Source organism: Ambystoma mexicanum, chromosome 2p (assembly GCF_040938575.1).
Source record: "Ambystoma mexicanum isolate Mex_15411 chromosome 2p, UKY_AmexF1_1, whole genome shotgun sequence".
Classification (NCBI taxonomy): Eukaryota; Metazoa; Chordata; class Amphibia; order Caudata; family Ambystomatidae; genus Ambystoma; species Ambystoma mexicanum.
In genome coordinates this window covers 1,410,483,850-1,410,508,579 of record NC_090923.1, presented here as the reverse complement: position 1 = coordinate 1,410,508,579, position 24,730 = coordinate 1,410,483,850, and the positions used below count along the sequence as shown (strand labels likewise).

General features: G+C 45.1%; 1 protein-coding gene across 8 annotated transcripts in view; it reads left to right on the top strand.

Annotated features, from left to right (window-relative positions):
- LOC138567561 (uncharacterized) overlaps positions 1-24,730 on the top strand; it is a 2,466,350-nt gene that overhangs the window by 1,642,698 nt on the left and 798,922 nt on the right. For all 8 annotated transcript variants that reach the window (XM_069645900.1, XM_069645903.1, XM_069645902.1 and 5 more), the window contains one exon: positions 23,924-24,202. In XM_069645900.1, the coding sequence (XP_069502001.1) occupies positions 23,924-24,202 (279 nt within the window). The remainder of the gene's footprint in view (positions 1-23,923; positions 24,203-24,730) is intronic.

Below are 24,730 nucleotides of genomic sequence, written 5' to 3'. Positions count from 1 at the left end.
CTCCCAATTCTTGCCTGTGACACCCCCGACATACGGCCTGGCAGACACCGGCTTACATATATGGGACAGCATTGGTCGCCCATCAACCCAACCTGATACACTTGGCCAACACACACTCAAATAGGGAACACCCAAGCACTTGTTGGGTCCATCATGCATCCATGGTTCACTAATTTCTAAAGCACTCCTCTCTGAAGTCTTTCAAAACCTTCACAGGAATATATTTGTCCCAACGAGGTAGGTGTTGGGGGGGAGGGGGTGTGTCTCTCTCTCTCTTTCCTTCACTGTACGATCCCAGGTATGTGGTTGTCCTGACAGCCTTTCAAAATGTCTGTCTTGGGTTGATTAAGCTATGGATAAAGTAGCACTCCCCTCTGGCAAGGATAAAAAAGATATCTTGTATCAAAGACCCTGCAGCATTAATTGCTTGAAATTAACAATTGCAAAAAGGGACTATCACTGAACAGTATCCACAGTTTGGGCAATGATATTGTCTATCTATTGAATCAGTATCATGCATATGTCCTTTTTGCATTCTACTTCATGATTTAGTCACTTTAGTGAAAATAAATGAATTTAAACCCAATGTTCTTTGTTTTTGTTCTGTGAATATAATTGTGTTAAAACACTTATGTATACTGTAATCTTTTCCCAAAAAAACGTTGCCTTCTCAATGTACCATGTGGATGTACTTGTATTTTGTTCTACCCTTGGTTGAGATTATAACCTTGTTGACTTCCGATTATGTGTCCCGTTTTTCTTAAAACATATGATTTTGATCTTCTTGGAAGTAGAAAGTGATTGTCTTGTATTCTTCCTAAACTATATTAGTTATCTTTTACTTATTTCTCAAACACTGGAAACATCACTGTAATATTTGTCCTTTGAAACACAGAGCAACTTCACTATTTGGGTGGACACATGAGAATAGCGGTTGATCTTACCTTAGGATTTCTGCAATCCGGAAACCTGGCAAAAATAATAATTAACTTTTAAAAGAAAAAATATGAAAATAAATAGTAGCAAGGGTACATTCTTCTGTTTAGATGCACTCCCCTCTTGGACAAAGACAATTTGCTGGAGAAAAAGGTTTGCAATTGGGCTAATTTATATACCCACAAACCGATATGGCTCAGAACTGGAGGTGAACTTCCGGCGATGGCTACTAGGGGCGCTGTGGAATGTGTGACTTGGCTCTTATGGATTTTCCTATTTTCACATTTCAGGTAAAAGGTTATTTTTTTCCAAACCTTTTTAAACCCACCATAACTTTGTTGGTGTTGCTAAAAACATGGCCAAATGCTCCAACTACAAAGTTCCTCCTTCAATATATTAGGGACACTGGGAAGTGGAAGGAGCATTAGCAGAGTTGCATGACTGACAAGGGAGACAAACAGCGAACATCGTCTCTCCAGATGGGGGTGCGGGGAGAAAAAGCAGGCACTGTCAGGACTATACTGCACTGATGCTCCCTAATAAGGGGGAAACCAATTACCTAGTTGTCCTGACAGCCTTTCAAGATGTCTTTCTTGGGTTGATTAAGCCATTTATAAAGTAGCATGCCCTTAGACAAAGCAATTTCCTGGAGAAAAAGATTTGTATTTGGGCTAATTTGCATACCCACAATGCCTTGCTGTTGTGGCTCAGATCTGGCGGCATGTATATATATATTTTTTAAAAGACACCCAGCATAACATAACAAATCACTGAATCCAACTGCCTCTCAGTGGACTTAAATTGCAATATTGGAAGTGAATTTTAAAAAGTTTTCGAAAAAAGAACTATATGCATCCTAAAAATGGGACCATTTTCTCTTGGTTCGTGTTGCAGTGCAGCGCCCACAATGTGGGATTTCTATAGTCTTCAAAAAATATCAAAACAAATATTAATGCTTAGGGTCTTCATAGTGTAGCGTTCAACATGAAAAGTCATTCGGCAACATGTTCCTCTATGGCCATAAAACATCATTGCCATGTTAAACTAGACTGAATTATTGCTGCCACTCCTGCCCTCTAAGGGACAGGCTTAACACTCTTCTGGCCCAAGGTGGCCAGGCCAGCTTGCAGAGCCACAGTCCTGACCCTAAGCGCTTGGAGGCTAAACCACAGAGACTGACTTGGACTGACAGCTGTGTCCGTCAAGGTCACTGGTAGTATTTGGGAGTATTAAGGAGACGTGGAGGAGGCAGGACTCTACCCATTCCTCCCCAGGATTAGAAATGGCTGTGCAAGAGGGCAAGGAAGGAGCAAAGAGAGAATGACTGAGTCTGGCACTTGTACACAATCACAATTCTAATCCTTGCCATTCAACCATCCCTAACCTTGGGAGAGAGTTCAGCATTCTACACGCGTGTTACCTGAGCATTGTCAAAGCGCTGTACTACTGTGGTCAGTTCTGGAAATGGAAAACATGTATGGGGGAACTGTCACCTCTTTGGAGCGGCGAGGCTTTTGGAAGGAAGTGGTAAGGACAAAGGGCATGGTCCCCTGCCAGGTAGTGTGCCACAGTGTCTCTTCATAGAGCCCAATCCTAGCGATTTGCATAAAAGCAAAGAGCATTATGGGAACATCATAATGTGCACAATTCAAAATGTTAAACATGTCTTATAGTGATTCAGTAAGAAGCGCTTTTAAGTGTATAATGGACTCTTTTGTTTTGATTAGTCACAACATTCACCCTAATAAAGAAATGTCAGTAAATTACAGGACACATATACCACATACATGCCAACATTCTGTAAGCAAAAATTTATAGAATCGTAAAGTTTCAAAAATATTTTAGAAAATCGGTATTTATTGCCACCAAATCGGTAGGCGGTAGGACCGCTTAAAAAGCGGTATCCTACCGCCTAAATCTGTAGGGTTGGCAAGTATGCAGTTCCAGAAATGAAAACCCCACACCAATCTTTTTCACTCACTCACTCACATTCTAGTTCTTTAGCTGTACTTTGCAAACATGTTATTAGATGTCTATTATAAATTTATATGGGAAAACATAATGCTAAACTGTTCTACAAAAAGGTACCTTGACAGTTCCTCACCTTGCTTGACATGTGCTACTCACGCTGAATTGCAGAGCTTGCATCATGCACCAAACGAGAAACCAATAATGAGGGCCACTTCAATTCATAGTCTTTATATTTGGCAGCAGGTCAAAATTATTTTAGACCATCATTCCATAAATCAGTGTTAATTAACATTCCCATTATAGTGTCACTGGCTCTGGCCTCCCCACGCTTATATCAACAGTCATAACCGTGCAATGTATATGCAGTAACAGTGCTGGAAATACTTTGGGATGGATGGGTTTTTGGGGGGCGCAGGGTTGGGGAACGGGCTACGAGGGGTAGTCCTTCTTTTATGTTGGTGGTCATTCCGGTTTTTCATCTTGGAAATCTTGCCACCCTACACTGTGCACCGCGACTACCAAACAAATCGTACCGGCTCCTCGTACCTTGCTCTAAATGAAATCTATAAAAGCAGAGGTACTCAGCACATGGAAAATGTTGACGTAAATGGTCGCTTTCACTTCAGACACCATGCTGCTATAGTACAGACATTCCTTCATTATAAAGGCTTGCGGCCTGGGATTTGGTGGCGATCAATGACTTTCTCTCGGCCTCCAGGTTAAAGCAATTATTATGTCCGGCTTTCATTTTAACGGAGGCTTCCTCATTTGATTGCACAAACACCTGCTTCCCAACCCCCCCTCATACCGCACCTCCCCCACACACCCACAAGACTCTCCTTCCTCAACGTCCATCGCAGTCTTTACCAGACCCGAGAGTTACCTCTCATTCCACCAGAAACTTCGAAAACCACCCTTCTTGTGCATATTGTTTTTATTTTTCCAAGTATGCCAAATATTTTACCATTTGAGGCAAATGGCGAGATGTACAACTTGTCCATGTATGGTTGTTATTATGTCATGTTCCCAGCCATCTTTTACCATCCGTGATAACTGCCTAAATGAAAGTTTGCTTTCCAAACTGTGTACAGCTTTCTTTCCGTCTCTGAATCCAAATTTCCTTTAAAAAAATACATATATTACTTTCTATGCAGCCCAGCGATCATTCACATGCAGCCCCTCAGTTGTACTTCCATGCCTACTTTAACTTGCGCCCTTCTTTTGTGTTTCTTACTTTCACTCTCTGCTGTTCCCGCTCATCTTTTCCCCCTGTTGTAACCCCTCCCCACAGAAAAAAAAGTCAAGTTTTACCATGGGCAGGGCCACAATCCATCTCTATCAAGGAAGCCTAAATGCTTTAAGAGCAATGTAGCAGCATGTAATACTCTTTACATAACTATTCATGCCAATGAACAGGTACAGCCAGCTTCCAAAACGGATACGGTTACATTTCGCTCATGCCCACATTGCCCAGTAACAAATACAACCAGCTCTGATGTCCAAGGGGCCATACAGCATAACTGGTACAGCCTGCTCCCAGCTATGGTAAAGCCAGCTCACCTAACGCAATCGGCTCCTGATCATTCTCTGTGAACGTTGCTGGCTCGCCCTTGCACCCATTTAGTAACAGGTAGAGTGAATTCCCACATATGTCAGGCAATAGATAGCGCAAGGTAACACCATTTCCAGTAACCTGTACAGCTAGCTACTGCTCACGTCCAGTAGCTTTTACAACCCAAACTCCTCGCACTCATCACCGGAACTGGTACAGCTATAGCCTTCAACATGCCCAGCCCCACCCCACCTTAGCTCACAATGTCCGTTTCGAAAGGCATGCAACACTGGAAACTGAATGCGGAAAGGTAGGGAGACTAAGCATGAAAGTATGGCAGTAGGGAAATACATTGGCCCATGGCTGTTACACCTAATTCTGACCGCTGCCCTCACCAAGAACAGCTGAGCTCAGTCTTGCAATAGACCAGTGAAAAATCCCAACACATTCTAAAATCAAACTATACCCTCCAATAATTATGACATACTTGTCGGATGGTGGAAAAATAAAGCTCATAGGTGATCACATCAGAATAGTCAAGCACGAGACACCAGGCATCAGCCTATGTGCAATTTCTGCTCTTAACGTTCTTGTCTCGCCATCCAGAAATGTAAGGGACCACCATCAGAACTACCCCCGCCGCGTCCGTGAAAACACACTGAGCTAGCTGGTGGTCGGATGCCCCTGCCTCATCCTGCATTTGCCAAGCCCCTACCCCTACGAGAATAGTACTAGTCCCTAGACTCCTTACCTCAGTGACTGGCTGGCTGTTGGCTGCTGTCTGTGGGCTGTGGCCTGTGGCAGGCACTGGACACTGTCTGCTGACTGCCTCAGTGCTGCCTGGTGGTCCTCCTGTGTGTGGGCACTGGGCACTGTCGGCCTCCAAGTTGTCTGAGGTCCACTGCTGGTGACGGTGTGTGCTTGCACTGGGGCTCAGCTCAGCTGGTGTCTGGTGGTGGTGTCTCTCTCTCTGCCAGAGTGCTGCCTGCTGCAGTGCTGCGCTGTGTCTGTTTGACTGCGGCGTCCGGCGCGTCATGCCCAAATAAATCAGGGCCAGCCCAGGGTGGGTCAGAGGCGAGCGAGGCCCAAGGCAATTAGCAAAGAAATAGCATTGGCGGCAATATTGGATGGGCAGTGGCAGCCTGCCCAGCTGAATTTTCATTGGCTTATTCCACTGTGCCTGCGGCTCCGGGCCCCACCCCCATCTGACTTCCCGGCCGCGGGCGGCTTGCTGTGAGCCTGGAGCCACAGACAGTAGTAGTACTCGCAAGCTCCGCACGGCGCTCGGCGCACACACACTAGGCCGAGGCTGGGGCCGGGCCCGGCCTGTCAATAAAAAAAAGACATAATTTGTTTTTTTAAATAACCCAGCCCAGAGGTGGCTGCGGGAAATCCGGCCCCAGGGGACCCCCAAAGTCGTTTGGCCATGGGCCGAAAGGGCCAGTCCAACCCTGCCTGTGTCCCAGGAGAACAGCTGCAGACCGGCAACTGTGTCTGGCTAACACATTGACAGGAGTCCACTGGAAGCTAGAGTTAGGCCTCATGGTGAAAAGTCAACAGAAGTTGGAGCAATATGTGGGTTCCTAAAGTAGACACACTAAGAATCAATCCCCAACGAGAGGTGATCCCGCAGTGGTGGCTGATAGCGTGAAGGGAATCGCCATGGAACATCACATGGCAGCAATACGAGAGTCCAGATCTTCACTGGAAGTTAAGATTCAAGAGGTGGGGGGATGGATGTCTCCCTACTGAGGGCCAATCTACAGAAGGTGAACTATGGGGTTGCCACAGCAGAACAAAGTGTCAGCGATATTGATGACTCCCTACTTGTCTTGCAGAACATGCTGCAATGGCTGGCAATGGCTACAAAATGGAGTTCAGAGCGGAAGACGCATAGGGGTGATCCAGGCGGTGTAATGTACGGGTGGTGGGGATTTCAGCAGGGGAAGAAAATCAACATATCGTGCTTGTTAGGGGAGTTTTACTGAAGTCCTTCTGGCAGTAATACTTTAGTAAGCTATCCCAGTGGTTTGTAGATCCCCAACTCTTAGTATCAGTCTGTACTAGCTCAGGACCTTGGTATAGGGGCAGCGCAGTCAGGCTCATCTTAAGAGGAAGATGTGAGCTGTAGGTAAGTACATCTTAGCTAGACATGCACAACAAAGAAGCACTTACACATATAGTATACATTTACACCAGAATCACCTTAAATACTTCAGACGTTTATACTAGAAAACTTAGAATTACTTGGTAATACACTTCAAAGGGCACTTTCACTTTTGTGTTTTTCACGGTTATATTTTTAGCAACGTTAGAAAGGGAAAAGGCAATGTTATCGTATTATCGGTTATTGAGCACTCATGCTGTTTTCAGCAGTTTATACAGTAGTACATTTACTCTGCAAACACATATAGTAAAGTCACTTAAAGGGAGGAAAATGGTTAGTTAGTACAACATAAGTTTAGTTCAAGGTTCTAGAGACGGTTTCTTTGCCTAGTAAGTCTTTTAAGTCCAAATACACAACCCTAGCTAAAGGCAGTTGGGAGAGGACTTGAAGTCTTGACAAGAAGCGAATTGAGAAGAGCTCCTGTGGATTTCTTTCAGTGTCTAGAGTTATTGAAGCAGCAAGTTAACAACTAACAAGGGAGACCTTGGAACTGACTCGAAAAGGGGACACAAGCAGTGGCTTGGGTCTGAGGTAAGAGGGGTTGCCCCAGACACCTCTATGTGCACTCCAACGCTGTGTAGCGACTTCTTGCAATCAGGTAAGTAATACCTTTTTCCCGTAGGTTAGAAGAGAATGTTTGTGCTGGATGCTCCGCGATGTTCCAGCTTTGGACCCGACCTCTGGATTGCTTGGTCTGGTGAATGAAGGCAGGACAATGGACGGGATCTCTCAGGAGCAGTCTCGAGGGAGGACTTGTAGCACGACTTTCAGCCACTTCTTGGGTCACTGCGGTTTTGGCGCCTTTTCTACAGCACCAACAAAAGACACGGATTGTCTGGTCAATCTTCTTTGCTTCCTGCAGTCCCACACTCTGGTGAGGGGGTCGAGGCAAGCTGGAATGGATCTCTCAAGTGTCCTTACTGGCTCAGCACAGATTTGGATAGATTCAGCCTTTCCACGACAATGCACTCGAAATGGGCCGCAGGTCTCCTGGTATTGGGGTTCCACAGCTCTGGAAGATCAAAGGACCGCAGGAGATGGCTCTTTTCAAAGTTCGTCTTCGGGCTGGTTGTTCCCACCAGCCAAGGGGAAAGAGTTGTCCTCTTTGGAGCTCCTCTATCGCATAGAAAATGGTGTCAGGACAGCAGTGGTTGCTTCAAGGTATTGCAAAGAGTCTGCAGGCATCTCTGGTCATCTTCTTTGGTTACTTGTGTTTCATGTGGTCGACTTGCTTTCCATTCCAGAAGCCTCACCTTTTATACAGTTCCAGCACACACACTCTTCTGCAATTTCTCTCAGCATTTTACAGAAAGGGGCGTTTGGCTGGCCCTATTCAGACACTCTGGCAGACAAAGGATAGGGGGTGGAAGACTCCTCCTCCACTGCCTTCTTGCCCAGACACTCTGGAGCCTTGGCGGGGCTACCTACTGGTTCCCGCCAAAGGCAAACCCACACATAGAGATCCCCCTCCCAGAATGGTAGAAGAAGAGCTAACAAACAACCACCACACTAGTAACAGCGAATATAAAGGGATGCCCCAAGTTGGTACTTTGGTGCCCCTATTGTGCACTACCGAGGATATGGACATAGCCTGCAATATAAAAAATGCACAATAGTTGGTAGAACAGGTCCACTGCCACCAGCCATAACTAGGTTAGTATCTATGTGACCAGAAAGTGACAGGAGCAGAGAGAAGGGGGATACTAAGTATCCCTTTGGCACTCCACTGAAGGTGGTGTGTGCCAATCTCTCTCTATAGCGTTTTGGGAGAGACACTAAGTAGCTCTCTATCCATAGGCTCTGTAGTTACTTAAGGATATAGGCAAATAATTTTAAGAGGACCGTAGGGGTCCCCAGAAACACTGCCCATAAGGAGTTGTGTGCTGCAGTAGTGAAACACAGATGCCTTCAAGAGCTAATGAGCAGACAGTCTCCATAGTTTCGGTAGATTACAAAAGAATAGAGTTTCAATAGACAGAGCCCACAAGAATGAATGAGTGGAAAAAGGCTCCACTTAGTATTTAAAAAAAAAGTCCAGAAGTCCAACAATAAGTGCTGGGGGTCTCACTAGGAGAGGGGATGAAGCACTATAGTGATACATCTCCCTAACACTCATCGCTACCAAAAGGAGGGCTGGCATTCCTCTGTCATCAGTTGAAGCCCCGCCAGACAAAGAAAGCACGAAAATCTATTCTTTCGGAAGGCATATTAAGCGGCATATTAAACTAGAATCGCAAACAACACTACACTCCGGGCTAGTTATAGCTGCCACAAGTGGGATGACTTGGAACACCAGGTTGAAGCAATCCCAGAACCCCTAAAATCGCAATTGTTAAGCACTATCGCAGAGGGCAAGCAGGTATCAAACTGCGTCCTCAAGAATAATCTCTATGCAGCAAACAATGCAGGCTGCATCGTCGCAGATGGCACGCTCATCAAGCACCACACCTGGCTCAGTCTGGTTTCAAGCTACAGACTCAGTCCACCCTCCTTAACATGCCAGTGGAACCTTTTGTACTTTTCAGTAAGGCTGTCGAAGACTCCCTCAAGAGTACAAAGGAGGATTATGAGACTGTTAAATCCCTTGGCCAGTTAACAAACAAGCCCTCCTTACAACGGGGCTCCTCAAACTCCAGAAGGTTTCAGGGTCAGGGTTCACAACGCACTTCCAGATACACTCAGGGTGGACATTCTTCAACTTGGTGCCCATCGCAAGGACAGTCTTCCTCTTCTTGCTTTTAAAGAGGAAATAAAAGATCTAGAGGAAGAGGCAGAACCTCACTTGCGTGAGGCTCCACCCCTCCCAAACAATGACGCAATCGCTGCAGGTCCCCTCCTATGCCACTCCAGTAGGAGGTCGAATTTCATACTTCACCCACGCATGGGAGGGGATAACGTCAGACAAGTGGGTGTTGTCCACCGTCGAAGGCAGGTATTGCATTGAACTGTTACAAAAGCCACTTCAAAAGCTACCCAACCACCCGCCAAGACACAGAAAGATAACGCCAGAAGACCAGTGCAAACTGTTAGAAGAAGAAAAGAAACTGCTGGAAAAGGATGCCATAGAGATCGTCCCAGCAAATCCGGTAAACAAGGGTATTTATTCAACGACTTCCTTGTGCCAAAGAAAGACCTTTCGATGTGCTCAGTACTAGATCTGCGCCCCCTGCGACCAATTATGTCCAGACCCAGACATTTTGTATGACCACGCTTCGGTAGGTTATCCCCCTCTTAAAACGGGGGAATATTTAGCAAAATTTGATATAAAAAGATACATACTTTCATATTTCACAGGAATCTCTGCGGTTCAATATAGTGGGAGTTCACTACCAGTTCGAGGTACTACCCTTCAGAATCGCCTCAGTGCCAAGAGTATTCACAAAGGTGCTCTTGCAAGTGGCAGCCCACCTGCGCAGAGTTGATCCCTGTATACCCGTATCTGGACGACTGGCTAATCACTGAGGAATCTCCTCAAATTTGCAAACAAAATACACAAAAGACAATAGACCTTCTTTTCAATTTGGCCTTCTCTGTCAATGAAAAGAAATCAAGTCTAGTCCCCAGCCAAATAAAACAGTTTCTGAAAGCAATTCTAAACACAAAAGCGGAGCTGGCTTTCCCGTCAAATGAGAGAGTACAAAACATGCTGTTGCAAGTACCTCACTACAAGGCCGGTCGCCAGATGACTGCACACAAAGCAATGCCCTTGCTCGGGATGATGTCCTCATGCACTCACTTGGTTCCACATGCGCACCTTCGCCCAATACAGGAAAGGTTAGCAAAACAATGGTCTCAGGCAAGCGGTTAGTGGGACGATCTAGTGGTTGTTTCGCGAACCCTGGTACAGACTCTTCGCTGGTGGTCCAGGGACAACCTGCTAAATGGAAAACCCTTTGGCATTCCACCAGCACAAGCAATCCTAACTACAGACACCTCACTCGTCGGATCGGGGGCTCACTTCCCCCACCACGCAGCCACCGGCCACTTGACACATGCTACAACCCAAAAACACATCAACTTCCTGGAACTTTGGCAGTGCTCAAGGCTCTTCAAGTCTTTCAGCAGCATCTTACAGGTCAAACAGTGCAAGTCCTTACATAGAGCATCACTGTCATGTTCTACATAAACAAGCAGGCAGGCACACACTCTGGAGGTCTATCCAAGCTATCCCCAAAATTATAGAAGTGGGCCCTCAAGCGGAATATGTTCCTAACCTCTCAACACGTTCCAGAAGAACTAAATTCTCTGGCAGGCACTCTAAGTAGATACCCTCTACCAGAAAAACACAAGTGGCAACTCAACAAAGATATCCTAGTTGGAATATTCTCCCAATGGGGTCATCCCCCATTAGACTTGTTCGCCACAAGCCTAAACACTTAATGCCCAGACTTTGCATCCAGGTTTCCCCAACCAGGGTCCAAGGGGAAAGCTCTGTCCAAGGGGAAAGCTCTGTGGATGAACTGGTCAGGGAAATTTGCTTACGCATACCCGCCCCCACCCCACAACACCACTCCTGAGCATGATAGTGCATAAGATGCACCAGGAACAAGTGACTCTAATCCTGGTCGGTGAGACAACCTTGGTTTCCACATCTGCTCAAACTGGGGATGTGCGACCCAATCAAGCTCCTGTGCCCATATAACATGCTAACACAACACAAGGGACCATCCCTCCATCCTCGGCCTCAATCTATGAACTTGGCAGCCTTGCTCCTGAAATCATAGAATTCGGCCACTTGAATCTTTCTCAAAGGTGTATGGATATCCTAAAGAAGGCACGGAAACCCAACACCAGACACTGCTATTTTAAAAAGTGGAAGAGATTTGTGATATGGTGCAGGTCACAAACCTTAAACCCAAATCAAATGTTCACCAGCTAACATTCTACATTACATCCTTTACCTACTATACTCCGGCCTAGTATTCAACTCCATCAAAGTACACCTAGCGGCTCTTTTAGCTTACACCACTTCACGATACAAAGTGTCATGGTGGAAAGTTCCTGTCATTAAAGCATTCATGGAAGGGGTAAAGAGGCTATAAGCTCCCATCTCTAACCCTCCACCGGGTTGGGATCTTACTGTTGTGCTCTCCAAACTCATTGGTCTGCCCTTTATGCCTATGTACAAGGCCAGCCTAAAACATTTGACTTACAAAACTGCATTCCTTGTACCCATCACCTCGATAAGATGAGTCAGTGAGATACAAGCTTTGTCCGTACAAGACCCTTTCTTCATAATCCACAAAGACAAGGTTGTCCTCGGAACACATCCTAGATTTTCACATAAGTTCATTTCAAAGTTCAAAGTTCCATGTTAATCAATCCATAGAATCTCCTACGTTCTTTCAAAATCAATCCATTTCAGCTGAGAAGCCTACATACACTTGATGTACGAAGGGTGGTCTTGTACGTACTATGTGAACAAAACTAAACCCTTAAGGAAAACAGACCAGCTCTTTGTTTCCATGGCACCTGGGAGAGAAGTTTATCACATATCCAAAACCGCCATCTCCAAATGGATAGTCCAGTGCATACAGGACTGCTGCTCCCTAGCCAAAAAGGTTTTACCTTTCACTCCCAGGGCTCACGCTACCAGAAGTACCGGATCCACCTTAGCCTTCATTGCAAAAGTCCCTCTAGACGCCATTTGCAAAGCTGCTGCAGGGAGTTCCATTCATACTTTCACACAGCATTATTGCATTGACACTCATTCTAAAGCAGATTCACAGGTGTGACAAGCGGTTCTAAAACATCTGTTTGCCGCTGTTCCTTCTCCCATCCTACTTCCTTCTCCAGATACTGCTCGCTAATCTATGCAAAGCATGTGATCTAAGCAGATCTACAAGCCTCAGAAGGGATACATTACTCAACGTAATCGTATTTCTGATGCTTGTATCTGATTAGATTCACATGCGCCCACCCATCCTCCCCTTCTGCTTTATCACATCTGTACTCACGCTACACTTAATGCAATCTCATGTCAGAAACAAACAATCTGAGGGACCTCGACGCGTGAAGGACCATGGATACAGTACTCGTCACACTAGGGATAGTATTACTAACATGCCCTGTCGACGTCCGTTTTCAAGTTTCGGCAACAAATCTTGTAATACTCAGCGACTACCACTAGATATCGGACTATGCAGAGCATGTGAATCTAAGCAGAGCAAATACAAACATCAGAAAAACAATTATGGTGAGTAATGTACATGTGCATGCTTGTAAGACTATCCTTAACGTGACGTGTAGTGTACCCAAAATCCCTCACGCGGTGAGGTCCCTCAGATTGTTTTTTTTTTTTTCGCCCGGCTACCTGGTCGTCCTATGCAGAATTTGTATGTTGCAAAATTATAACTTCTTTGTCCACGACCGTTGGTAGTTAGTCTTTGACCCTTCATCACCGATGACTACTTCTACATCCTACGCCAAAGACGCCTGTGGATTTTGGCGACTGGTGCTTCGGTCGACGCTGTCGACCGCGTGGCCTCGGCTCTCCTGCCAGGCCAATAAAGTAGTGAGAGTGGGGCTTCAGGGTTTTGATTCTTTGTAGAATGCATTTCCTTCTCCCCCCTCTTTTCCCTTCTAGTCTCGCTGTCGCTTCTCACCTCAGCTATGGCGAGGACTCCTTTTATGTTTTGCCCATCCCGCAATGGCAAATACCCATGAAAGAACACTCACCGAAGGTGTAACAAGTGTCTGCCTCGTGATCACGATGAGCTGTCCTGCAAGTCTTGCCGACTTTTACGTCCAAAGACACTAAAAGATTGACGGACGAAGCAGTGGCCGGCTTACGCCATGCAGGCCGAGCCCGCCGCCTCAGGTTACCCGAGTGTGGAGGCCAATGACCTATCTGTGGAACAGTCAGGTCCCGAAGTGCCCGGCCCCAGCTGGCAGGCCACCGGAACTGCTATGGGGAGACAACATCCCGGCGACAGGGGCACACCCACGCCACTAAAAGAAAAACACACAACCTCACAGGGTCCTTCAACGGATTTGTCAAGGAAGCAGAAGACACCAACGGGGCAGTCGAAAGTTTCAACAATGACCACCGATCCTCATGATTGGCCGCTCCCTCTGCAACTGTCGACACAACATGCGTCCGGGCATTCATCCCTTAGGGGCGTATCAACCAAACATCACAAGAGTGCTGACGCACCTGCTAAGAGCACACCAGCCCCAAAAGTTTTGGCAGCGCTGAAAACCTCGGTGACTACAGGCTCATCGAAAACACTCCCCGATCTCGCCCAAACTACGCTAGAGTCTTGCGCTGTGGGGTACATTTATCCGCCCAGCAGAACTCACCTACATCACCAAACTGTATTTTCAGCAGTACCAGCAGAATGGCTGCGCTGGCTCTGTTGAGCACCATTGCATTGCACCAAAACTGCATTTTGCAGTCACCGAAATAATGGCTGCGCTGTCTTTGCCAAGCCCATACGTTTTCCTTATGTGCACCGAAGAAAAGAATTGAAAAGCAGCGCTGCTATGCTGCTATCTCAAAATGTCCAATTGAAAAAGGTAATATTTTGCATTTAAAATGACTGCGCCCTGATGCTCTTTTCCACTATGTCCATCCATATTCAGGTTGTGCTCCAGCAAAAGGGGGCATTTCTCACTGAATGACGGGCTGTGTCAGGCAAGATCTGTGAAATAACAAAGAACGTCACTCCAAGCTGTATGGAAAAACGCTTGACTTATGCAACAAAATATCACTGCCAAACTCTTCACAAGAAGTCTGTGCTTATGTCGGTTTCAATGGACCCTTGCCTTGAACAGATTTCTGTGTATGAGAAATTGTCTCGGGCTACAAATAATGTTTAGAATCTAGATGTAAGAGAAAACCGCATTGTGAAGTGACAGCCAAGGAAAATTAACCACGTGTAAAATGGTGCATTTTACAAACAAGAAAATGTCTGTTTAAAAGTAACTGGTTGCATTAAGTCCATGTCCTTGCATAGAAATGTGAGGAGGGGTTTGTTTTAAAACATATGTAGGATATTTAATTCCAACAGTCTTGCATTTTGGTTCAGGAAAGAAAAATAAATAAAAAAATTTGCTGAAGACACAGAACAGGTTTTTTCCTGGCCTGGCTTCAAAAGAGTTTGCTTCCTGGGATCTGGATCTGCCTCCCTTCAAGTGGACCAGCCCCCGGGGCATATGAATAGGCAAGGGTGGGGGATCTCGCACCCTCGTTGGACTCTGTGGCAGTGCTCCAGCCTGGTACAATGGATTTCTGGGACACACAGGTGTGACTTTCTAGCAGCACCTCCCCTCAACTCAAACTGAGAAGCCTCAAAGGCAACTCCTTTCAGCATAGGACTCAGGCTGGCTAAAGCCTGGCATTTGGCTGGGGGTTGGGAAGTATTCCCTTATTTGGAAGACAAAGCTGGCCTATTTGGGTCAAAAGACTGTTCTGAATTAATAAACTTTAAGACTTTTATTTCTGCAACCGGAAATGCAGTAATATGACAGTTTAACTGTAATTTTGGTGGCATTAAAACAAGACATTGTAGCTTTCCCTAGCATGTGGGGGACGCAAACGGCAGAAAAATGTAAATCATGGGAAAAGTATACATGGTGCAACTTTGAAATTTAATGCAAACATGCTTTGTGATAATAGGTACACATTTCTAAAATTGTAGAATTTTAGGTGAAGCAGTTCCTACTAGAAATAGTGAAAGATTATTAGAACAACGAAACAACATCGTACAAATGTGGAAATTGGAATGACGGGTTCAGTGTAAAATCTGGAATCTGCCTCTGATTTTCAAAAGTGCCACAACTGTAAAAATGTGCAATTTGTCATAACTGATTTTGGCTAAAAGAACCGTGGGAGAGCAATGAGCATTGTAAGCAAACACCATAAAACTGATGTCATGTCCCTGAAGTCCACCGGCTGACAGGAAGGTGGTAACAGTAACCCCTGACCAATCCAGTTGTTAGAGGCATGTCAAGCCAAAGGTCTGCCCCCACAGTAAATCCGGTGATGTCACCCACCTTATAAATGGTGGAGGCTCACAGAGACAAGGGCCCACCCGCTTCTGAATTTTCCAGCTCCTGCGCATCCAGATATTCCATATTCACTCTGCAAGATTCTAGATTTCACTGCCAGGCCAGAGCATAGCTGACGCTATCCAGGCAGGACCACTGATCCAGAAAAACCCCACTAAAAATCCCAATAACTCGGGGAGAAAAGGGAAAGGCGGCTGAATCCTCATTGGGATTATCCAGTGCTACCTGCTTGCCCTGTTACCCACTTTATCCAGCTGAGGTGCCGCTGTGCCGTGACCAGACCCTTGCCCAGCTGTTTCTTCTAGGAGAGCCCGCCGCTGTGACCAGTGACCAGATATTGCCTTGGTGTCCAGAAACCCGGTCCACCGTCCAAAATAACCCATTCAAGTGCTTGTTGTATTTCCCTTCCCCAAAAACCACAAACTGCATCCCTTGCTCTGTTACCTTGTATTAGGTCCAATCCCATAGAAATCCCATAACTGCCTTAGCAGAAATCCTTAAAACTGTCAGAATCCTCAGTGCTTCCTGTCCTTGATCTCCAAGTGTTAGCGGCATTCTTCCACTCATTTCTGTCCTGGTGTAAGTCCTTAGTACTATTTTGATTAAATAAATTAATTCTCCCTAAAAGAGGCACACAGCGTTAAGGGGTTAAAACTGCAGCTTAACCTTTTTATTCATGGGTGGCGTTTCTCTTTTCTAGCCACTAAAATATAGTTTAAGTGAAACTTGTCCTTTCCATTCCAAACCGATTTTCCTTGTCCACTGCTTTCATTTTTAAAACCGAATTTCCTTTCCTATTGAGAATCTCATCCTGTCATTAATTTAGAGTCACCCTTTCACTTTCTTAGGATTCCTATGATGTGTATCTGTCCCTTAGCATACATACCGCATTCTGATTTTGTCTATTCAACCCGGTTTTGACATTTAAACCTGTGAAAGTAATAAAATGCTATTTTTACGCGTGTGATTTGTCTGCACTGTGTCTTCACTTTCAAGCCGATTTTCTGAACTGTATGTCGTTGTTGGTACATTGCCTCGTAGTTTGCTAATGTTCTTACATCCCTGATACTGCTATAACTCCTATTTACCTCATTCATTCAACCACCCATGTACGAGTGCTATTTTGTTCAATTGCAAAGGGTTTTTCGTGGGCGAAGGTCGGATTTTAATTGTGTTTCTTGCATAGTATACCTGACTCCTTGGTACCCACACAAAATTCGGTTAATGGCGGTTTGAGGGAGTATTGGAGGGGGAAATCTTAACTGGGGTGCTATCTACCCGGAAAGTAATATTGCTCTCATTCATTTGTGCTTTGTGTATGTTATTTTAGAAGGTCAAACTAAGTGTATTGTATCTTTTCAGAGTGTAATTATCACCACACTGGTGATTGCTGCCCTATATTAAATTTGCTTGATTTCATTGGAATTTTTAAATATATAAATATTGTATCATGACCCATCGGCCTGGTTCATGGTTCATTGTGGCCTGGGGTATTTGTAAAACGGGTGTGAGACGGGGTGGGTGCCAGCTCAATCTGAATTCTTAGGAAATAAAGTAAAAGTGTTTTAATTGTGCGCTACATCCTAGGCCAGTAGCAAGAGTATTGGTCTGGTGTGTGACGCCTGATTAGAATCCTTAACCGCGCCGATCGTTTTGGCAGCTAATAAACCTTGAGAGATGTCCAAACGTTGAGAGGAAAACCCCTATATAAGGCTATGGCAGAGAAATCTTGACCACGTAAGGACTCCTGTTCTCTGGACAAGACACAACAGCCTCCGGTCAATACCAACATGGGGGCAACATAGAGGCAAAGGCAGGGGGAGAAACTCCACACCAATAGGCTCCTCGGCCTCCGCTCACAAAAGACTCACCAGTCCGGGTCCCCTCACCGGCCTCCACAGTCGGTGTGTGAATAACATCCTTCCTTCATGCATGGGAGGTGGTCACTTCAGACCAGTGGGTGCTTGTTAGGCAGAATCCTGTGCAGTTCCCTTAGGGAGCACTACAGAAGATTAGGACTACAGGTGAGAGCAATAAATCCCCTTTGGTATCAGTCTGTACCACAGGACTTAGTTGGTAGCTGTGGCTGAGCAATCAGACTTATCTCAAGAGGGAGATGAGCAGTATTCAGGGTTTACAAAATAGGCCTACAGTACTATGGCACAAGGAAACACTGACCAAAGCTTTGTATTAAAAAGTATAGATATATTTATTTTATACACTTCTAGTAAAACACATTTATCACAGTTATCAAGCAAGTTAAAATAAGTCAACGAAAAATATACACACTCCCTATTTAAATTGTAGACCAAGTGAACCAGAGTGAAAACTGAGCAAAACGGCACAGTAGAAACCACACACAAGGGATCCTCTAGCAATTTCTCACAAGGGAGGGAAAGCACAAGTTATACAGAAAATAGCTTCTTACACACCCTAGCAACACTTCCCATAAGTTTGTGAACCAGATTAAGCAAGGCAATGCATCAGTGTAGAATATACTTAAATAAAAACTGAGCAAAATGGCATTTCACAAGGTTTAGAAAGGGCAAGAAAAAGAGGGGTTATAAGAAGCAGGTGCACCAACACAGTTCTAGTTGAGAAGCAATCTAAAGAAGGCAGTTCGAACAAATGTAGCCAGAGTCAGTAGGCCTGTGCCAGAGTCGGTGGTACAGGGCAAGGGCCCACGAGCAAAATGTTCTTGTAGCTGCAGCCAAGTCTTTGGTTAACGATTTTGAAAAGGTGGATGCAGAAGGTGGAAGACCATGTTAAGAGAGAGGGGCGGCCAACCCAACGGGTAGGTAAAGGATTTAAAACACCTTTAGTGCTACCGCGAAGAAAGGGCGGCCTGGCGGAAGAATGTACCTTTAAAATGAAGAAGTGGCTCCTGCGGTGGCAGTTGTTCCTGGTAGTTCCTGCAGTTCGGGGGATCTAGCAGAGGAAGAGAGGCTCTCGTCGTGGAGGAAGGTTCGAGTTACTGCACTACCCATGGATGAAACCAGCCGCGGTACTGCCCGACGAATAAAAGGTACGCTCCTTTAAATCGCGGTTCGGGTGGACTGGTGCCTGGCTATCCGGCCTCCGAGTACTGGCTACTGGCGATTCGACCAAGGCAGGTCCAGGAAAGCAATTGGCAAACTGGTTGGCCCCACCAGCTCAAGGGAAGATGGCTGTTGCAGATGAAGATCTTCTCTCGTCGTTGGAGAAAAGTGGTGAGGATCTGCAGCAGGGCTTCACCGGTGGTTCAGTTGTTGCAGATGTCTTTGGCTTCTCTCCTCTTCGGCTTCTTAGTTCCAGTGGCGACGTCTTGCTCTTCCAGTCCTCAGGACCCTGCTTTTATGCAAAAAGAGCCCCATTCGTACAGCCTAGCTGTCACTCACACAGTGGAGTGGTCATCTTGGTGGGAGACCCTCCAGCCTATCAGGATCGAGTGCGACATGGGTTGCGGAGGCAACCCTGCCCAGGGGTCCTACTCCCCCTCCCACACAACGGACCCACCCCAGACTCAGTGGCGCTGAAAGGAGGGCTTCTTGGCAGAAGCCCGCCAAAAGGACGAACAAAGGATCCCTGACCTGGGTTAGAAGTTTAGAGAAAGACACGAGAAAGAAGTTATATTAAAGTTCTGGCAAATAAAACCTACCGGAGTAAAGTTAATATTAAAATACACCGGCGGTATGTTAGAGGCTGTCAGAAAAAGTGGTAGCCTCGAACAATGGGAAAATCCCATACGAAAATATTCGCGGTCGAATATTTACGGTAGTAACCACTGCCACCAGCCAGAAACTTTAGAGAGAGGGACTGTACGGTACCCCCTCGAAAATGACCATAAGGGAAATACTATTAACCCTTTCCAGTACCTCCATAGTAAGATGGGTTGTACTGGTTTAGTTCATAAAAAATGACTAGTAAAGTCAATGTGGACTTTACATGCCCTGGGAGACAGTAGTCAGTCCCAGGGTATGGAGTCTGTTTGGGGGTCGCTACGACACCCCTGTGTCACTGCACGGAGTGTGCTGTGTAACACATGTGAATAAAGATGGTTCCTATGGGGTTGAGAAAAATCCCATAGACATTAAGCACAAAACCTTCCTAGAATACACATGGCAAAAATGCCTAAGAGTGGGAAAAAGAGTCTCACTCTTAACAGGTGAAAAGAAACAAACCCTTCAAATCCAGCAAAGCTGCTGGGGGACTCTATAGGTAAGGGAAATTAGCCATATAATGAGACTTCTCCTTAACAGTGCTCAAGACCGTCGCCCACGGTTACTGTATCGAATTCAGCCGGCCAACTCGATCCCGACCACCAACATCCAGACCTATCGCTCGAACACCTGAAGAATCTGCTGAAAGAGGTCGAGATCCTTCAAGAAAAGGGTGCGATGGAAGTTTTCCCCATTCTACAGGTAAATGAGGGTATTTATTCAGTGTACTTCCTTTTACCCAAAAAGGATCTCACCATGCACCCTGTGTCACACTTGCGCCCAGCAAATATGTTTGTGAAACCGCAAAAGTTCAGAATGACAACATTACAGGAGGTAATCCCACTGCTAGTGCAGGGGTATTACATGGCAACATTGGACATGAAAGATGCATACTTTCATATTTCAATGTTGCCAGCGCACAGAAAATACCTAAGGTTCATCCTAGAGGACAAGCACTATCAGTTTAAGGTCCTTCCCTTCGGCATTGCCTCAGCCCCAAGGGTGTTTACAAAAGTACTGGCGGAAGTAGCGGCTCACCTGCGCAGGCAGTCAATCCCAATCTATCCTTACCTCGACGACTGGCTAATAACAGGGTATTCGTACGGAACATGCCTATCAAATACCCAGAAGATGGTAGATCTCCTCTTCAGTCTGGGATTCTCAATCAACAAGAAAAAGTCCAGCCTGGACCCCAAATCAAGCAATTTTTGGGAGCCTTAGACAGGCTTGTCTTCCCCTCCAATGAGAGGGTCCAAAACATGCTGTTCTAGATCCCTCACTATGTAGCCAATCGCGAGGTGACCGTAAGCAAGGCCATGCGACTGTTGGGGGTGATGGCCTCCTACTTAATCACCCCAAGACAGACATTTGCAAGGCTGCCGGCAAAACTACATACCTGGTTTCACCTTTAGTAGGGATCATCAGTGCAGTATAGTCTTGACAGGCTTGTGGTTGGAGCATTTGGGCATGTTTTCACAACACCAACAAAGCTATGCAGCATTTGAGCTCATGTGCATACCCGCAATGCCTTGCTGTTGTGGCTCAGAACTGGAGGTGAACTTCCAGCGATGGCTATTAGGTGGCGTTGTGGAATGTGTGACTTGGCTCAAATGGACTTTCCTATTTTCAAATTTCAGGTGAAAGGGGTTTTTTCAAACCTTTTTAAACCCACAATAACTTTCTTGATGTTGTGAAAACATGGCCAAATGCTCCCACGACAAGGCTATCAGGACTATACTGTACTGATGATCCCTAATAAGGGTGAAACTAGGTATGTAGTTGTCCTGGCAGCCTTGCAAATTTCTGTCTTGGTTTGATTAAGTTATGTATAAAGTAGCGCTGCCCTTTTTAGACCAAGACAATTAGCCATGACCACGAGGGACGACAAATGGGGTTAAAGTGCCATGTCCACCTGGGACCGGCTATGTGGTAAAGTTATTAGAAAGTGGGATAGGTTTGAAAGGGAAAAAAAATGTGCTGGTGGTAATATGGTCGTGGGGTTTTTCTCTTTGCCTTCTGCAGGCTGCCATGGAAGCCCCGCCTTCCTTTTCCATGGTGGCCATCTTGGAAAAGGATTTTCCTTCCTACAGCGGGACGCTGCAGGCGTCTCGGTGTAGGAAGACAACTCTTTTTTTTTTTTTCTTTTTTTTTAGCACCCCGGGTTTCCGCTTTGGGAACCCGGCATACTAATGTCCTTCATCCCCCATTGCAGGGGCTGGAACGGGGGATAATGGTCCGGAGCCCTCGTTATCCGCCCTTGCTTCACTTGGGCTGGTGGCCCGTTATCCCCCTGTTCCAGTCACTGGAGCGGTGCATGAACGCCACATTATTTCCATTTGCATAACACAAAATGCTCATGGAAATGTTGGAAAATCTTATTGAGTCTCTGTACTTTACTGAGAAATGTAAACTAGATGGAGTCTAAGATTTTTTTAGTTCTATTTTTTAACTGTGAAAGGTGGTTCCTAACGGAACCTTTCTTTTGTTGTTTTTTTATGTGTTTTTTTTGCAGGAGAGGTTAGAACGTAAGGTGGGGAGGGAAATGCGGGAAGAGGCACCAGGCACTAATATGGAGGTGCAGGTGGTCAGGGGAAGATGTTGTGCGTGTGTTAGTTCTAAGGTGGTTGGCAGCGTTTCTCCTGCTTCTTGATTAGAGCTTCAAAAGCACTTCGAAATTGGTGAGGAGTTCTCTCTGGTTGGGCTTATCTAAATTAAAGCTGCTTGTGTATAATCTCACACGCCTATGCGGAAACGGACACCACGGAGCGCAAGCCACCAGCAGCTTTAATTTATATACGCCTAACCAGAGAGAACTTCGCACCAGGCAAACCTATAAGGCTTTGAGCCCACACAACAGTGATGCAGCACAATTAACCAATACAGCCTTGATAAAGACCTGTAGTAGGGTCGAAACACATGTCGGCACCATCCTCTAAATCTTGTTAAAAAGGAAAAACTACAATAAACAAACAATGGTATACTAACAAAACAGTGTGTGGATCCACGTTATTACACTCAACTGAGTCAAAGAAACAAGAACACGTAAAATGGAATGTACTAGCGCCAAATGAGTAGACACACCAATCAAAATAAATGGTTTTGTTCACTGACAGAATATTAAAATTGAAAAGGTGCTATATATCTAGGCATTAACCTTGTTGTATGTTGTTACAAAGTACTTTCCTTAGGGTTTGGCCTTGGCTCATGGTGCACATACATGGGGCAATAAGCAGGCCTCAAACACACAATTTATTTGTGTACATGAAGATAAACTTCAATGTTATTAACATGTTCTGGTGATGATGTTTCTTTCTTCCTTACTTTAGTGTCCCTGTATGTGCCTCTGATTTGTATGCATTGTGAGTCTTCATATTTATTGTTTGTACTAGCACAAGTGTATAGTAAGTATTGCATTTTTAGCTAGTTATTACATGTTTAACATTACTCCAAACTCTGATAAGGTAGCATTCATTATTTTACTATCCAAAATTACAAGATTATAAATATTGTACTTATATGGTGCATGCTGCAGCCATTTCCTATGTTTATGTATGATTAGGTTCCTGTATTAACAACACTCCAATACAATGTTGTTTAGATGACTACATTCTAGATTAAGTAGTTCATGATGGGTCTCCCGATCACCCCTGACCTCTTGTTACCAACATTATGAACACAACCCCTTGTAGGGACCTTCCATCAAAATTAATTTCACATGTGATATCAGTGATGTCATCAATGACATTTGTGGTGTCATCTTTGTCCTGGGTGTTGGTCTTAGCAGTGCACAGTGGTGGTGCGAGTTATGATTGCTTAGCTTACCATAACTGGCGAATTTCTAAAGTTTTTGGGTTTTACTTGTAACCATAACGTCCCTTTAACAAAGTTTTTCATTGAATATATATATATAATAGTTCATGTACAACCTCACTGCTCTCCTTTATTACTGGGATATTGCTTGACTGTCCATGCAGAGCCTGTGAATCTAGAACTTGTTCACACTGGAAAAGAGAAAGGTTACTTGTAAGAATGGTTCATCAGTTGGACATCTGTGAAAGATTTACATGTGACTCACGACCCTCCTTAAGGGATTGTTACACAGAACATAATAAGGTTGCTATTGGCATACAAATGATTCCAAGTAAGATCCTGAAGCTTAGGTTGTAGTAGGACTTTTCTCAACATAACAGGAGACTGACAAATGCTTCTCTGGTCCACTCTAGTAAGATTTAACTTTTGAGTTAATGCTGGAGCCAACCATTCGGGGAGAGTGTACAACAAGCAAAACTATAATACATAGCAACCTATTTTTAAACATACATTTCTGTGGCTCAATCCTGCATGTCTGTCTTGCAGCAGGTAACATTCAGTTCCAGCCAAAACAGCAGCTATAAGCATTCCACAGCCCCACACACAACAAACATCACACACACAAATAATCTCTTTTAATTGCATGTTTTAAACTGTGTCACAGTGACACTGGGGTTATGCATGGAATGTGTATTCAAAATAATATGTAAATAATAGTATAGTCCATGAAACATGTTTTTAGGAAAGATTTTTGTTCTTTTATTTCCTTTAACATAGAACTAGCTGGTGGAAACGCACACCTGCATGGATTAATGAACTGTCTGAAAGAAATACCTCTGAACAGGCCAAGCCTATCCTGCCCAACTTCACGAATACCTGCTAATGTGACCACCAGCAAGGCTAGCAGTGTGGGCACTGAGTCAGCTAGCAGCAGGGCCAGCAGTGTAACTGGCAGCATCTGCCCTACGGGCATGCCCACCAGCAAGTATCCCACCATGGCTGAAGGTTGTGGACAGAGACAGATGGAGATAGGGGCTCGAAGAGTGTACCCGAGGGGTAAGTATGACACTGAAACCCAAGTTCATCCAAATAGAGAATTATGACATTGTGCCCATAAAGAAAGTGATACATTTTCCCTTTATAGATGTGCGTCACCGTGACAGTGTAAGACAGGTTACATGAAGGTGAGGGTGATAATGCGCCATGACGCTATGTTGGACAGAGTAGATTTTTATGATATAGGTAACAGTGGCCCAACACCAGTGACTCAAGGGCTGACCTTAGTCCGCAGCGATTCTGAGATGCCAAACAGCCACAGCTGTGTGAAAGAAATATATCCTGCATGCAAGTCTTCTTGATCATTCCTCCGGAACAAAAATGTCATCTGGCAAAGAAGCCTCTAAATTCAAGGGCTGGCCCGCTTGAGCACATATCAAGTCAACTAACATTGAGTTGTTCTAATACCACACAATCAAAGTACCAGAAACTCCATTTATGGAAAATTGTTCTCCATCACAAGTAGGTTGGTTTTATTCCCTTTTTCCCTCAAACAGCATTGTCTTGATCCACTACCAATGATTACAC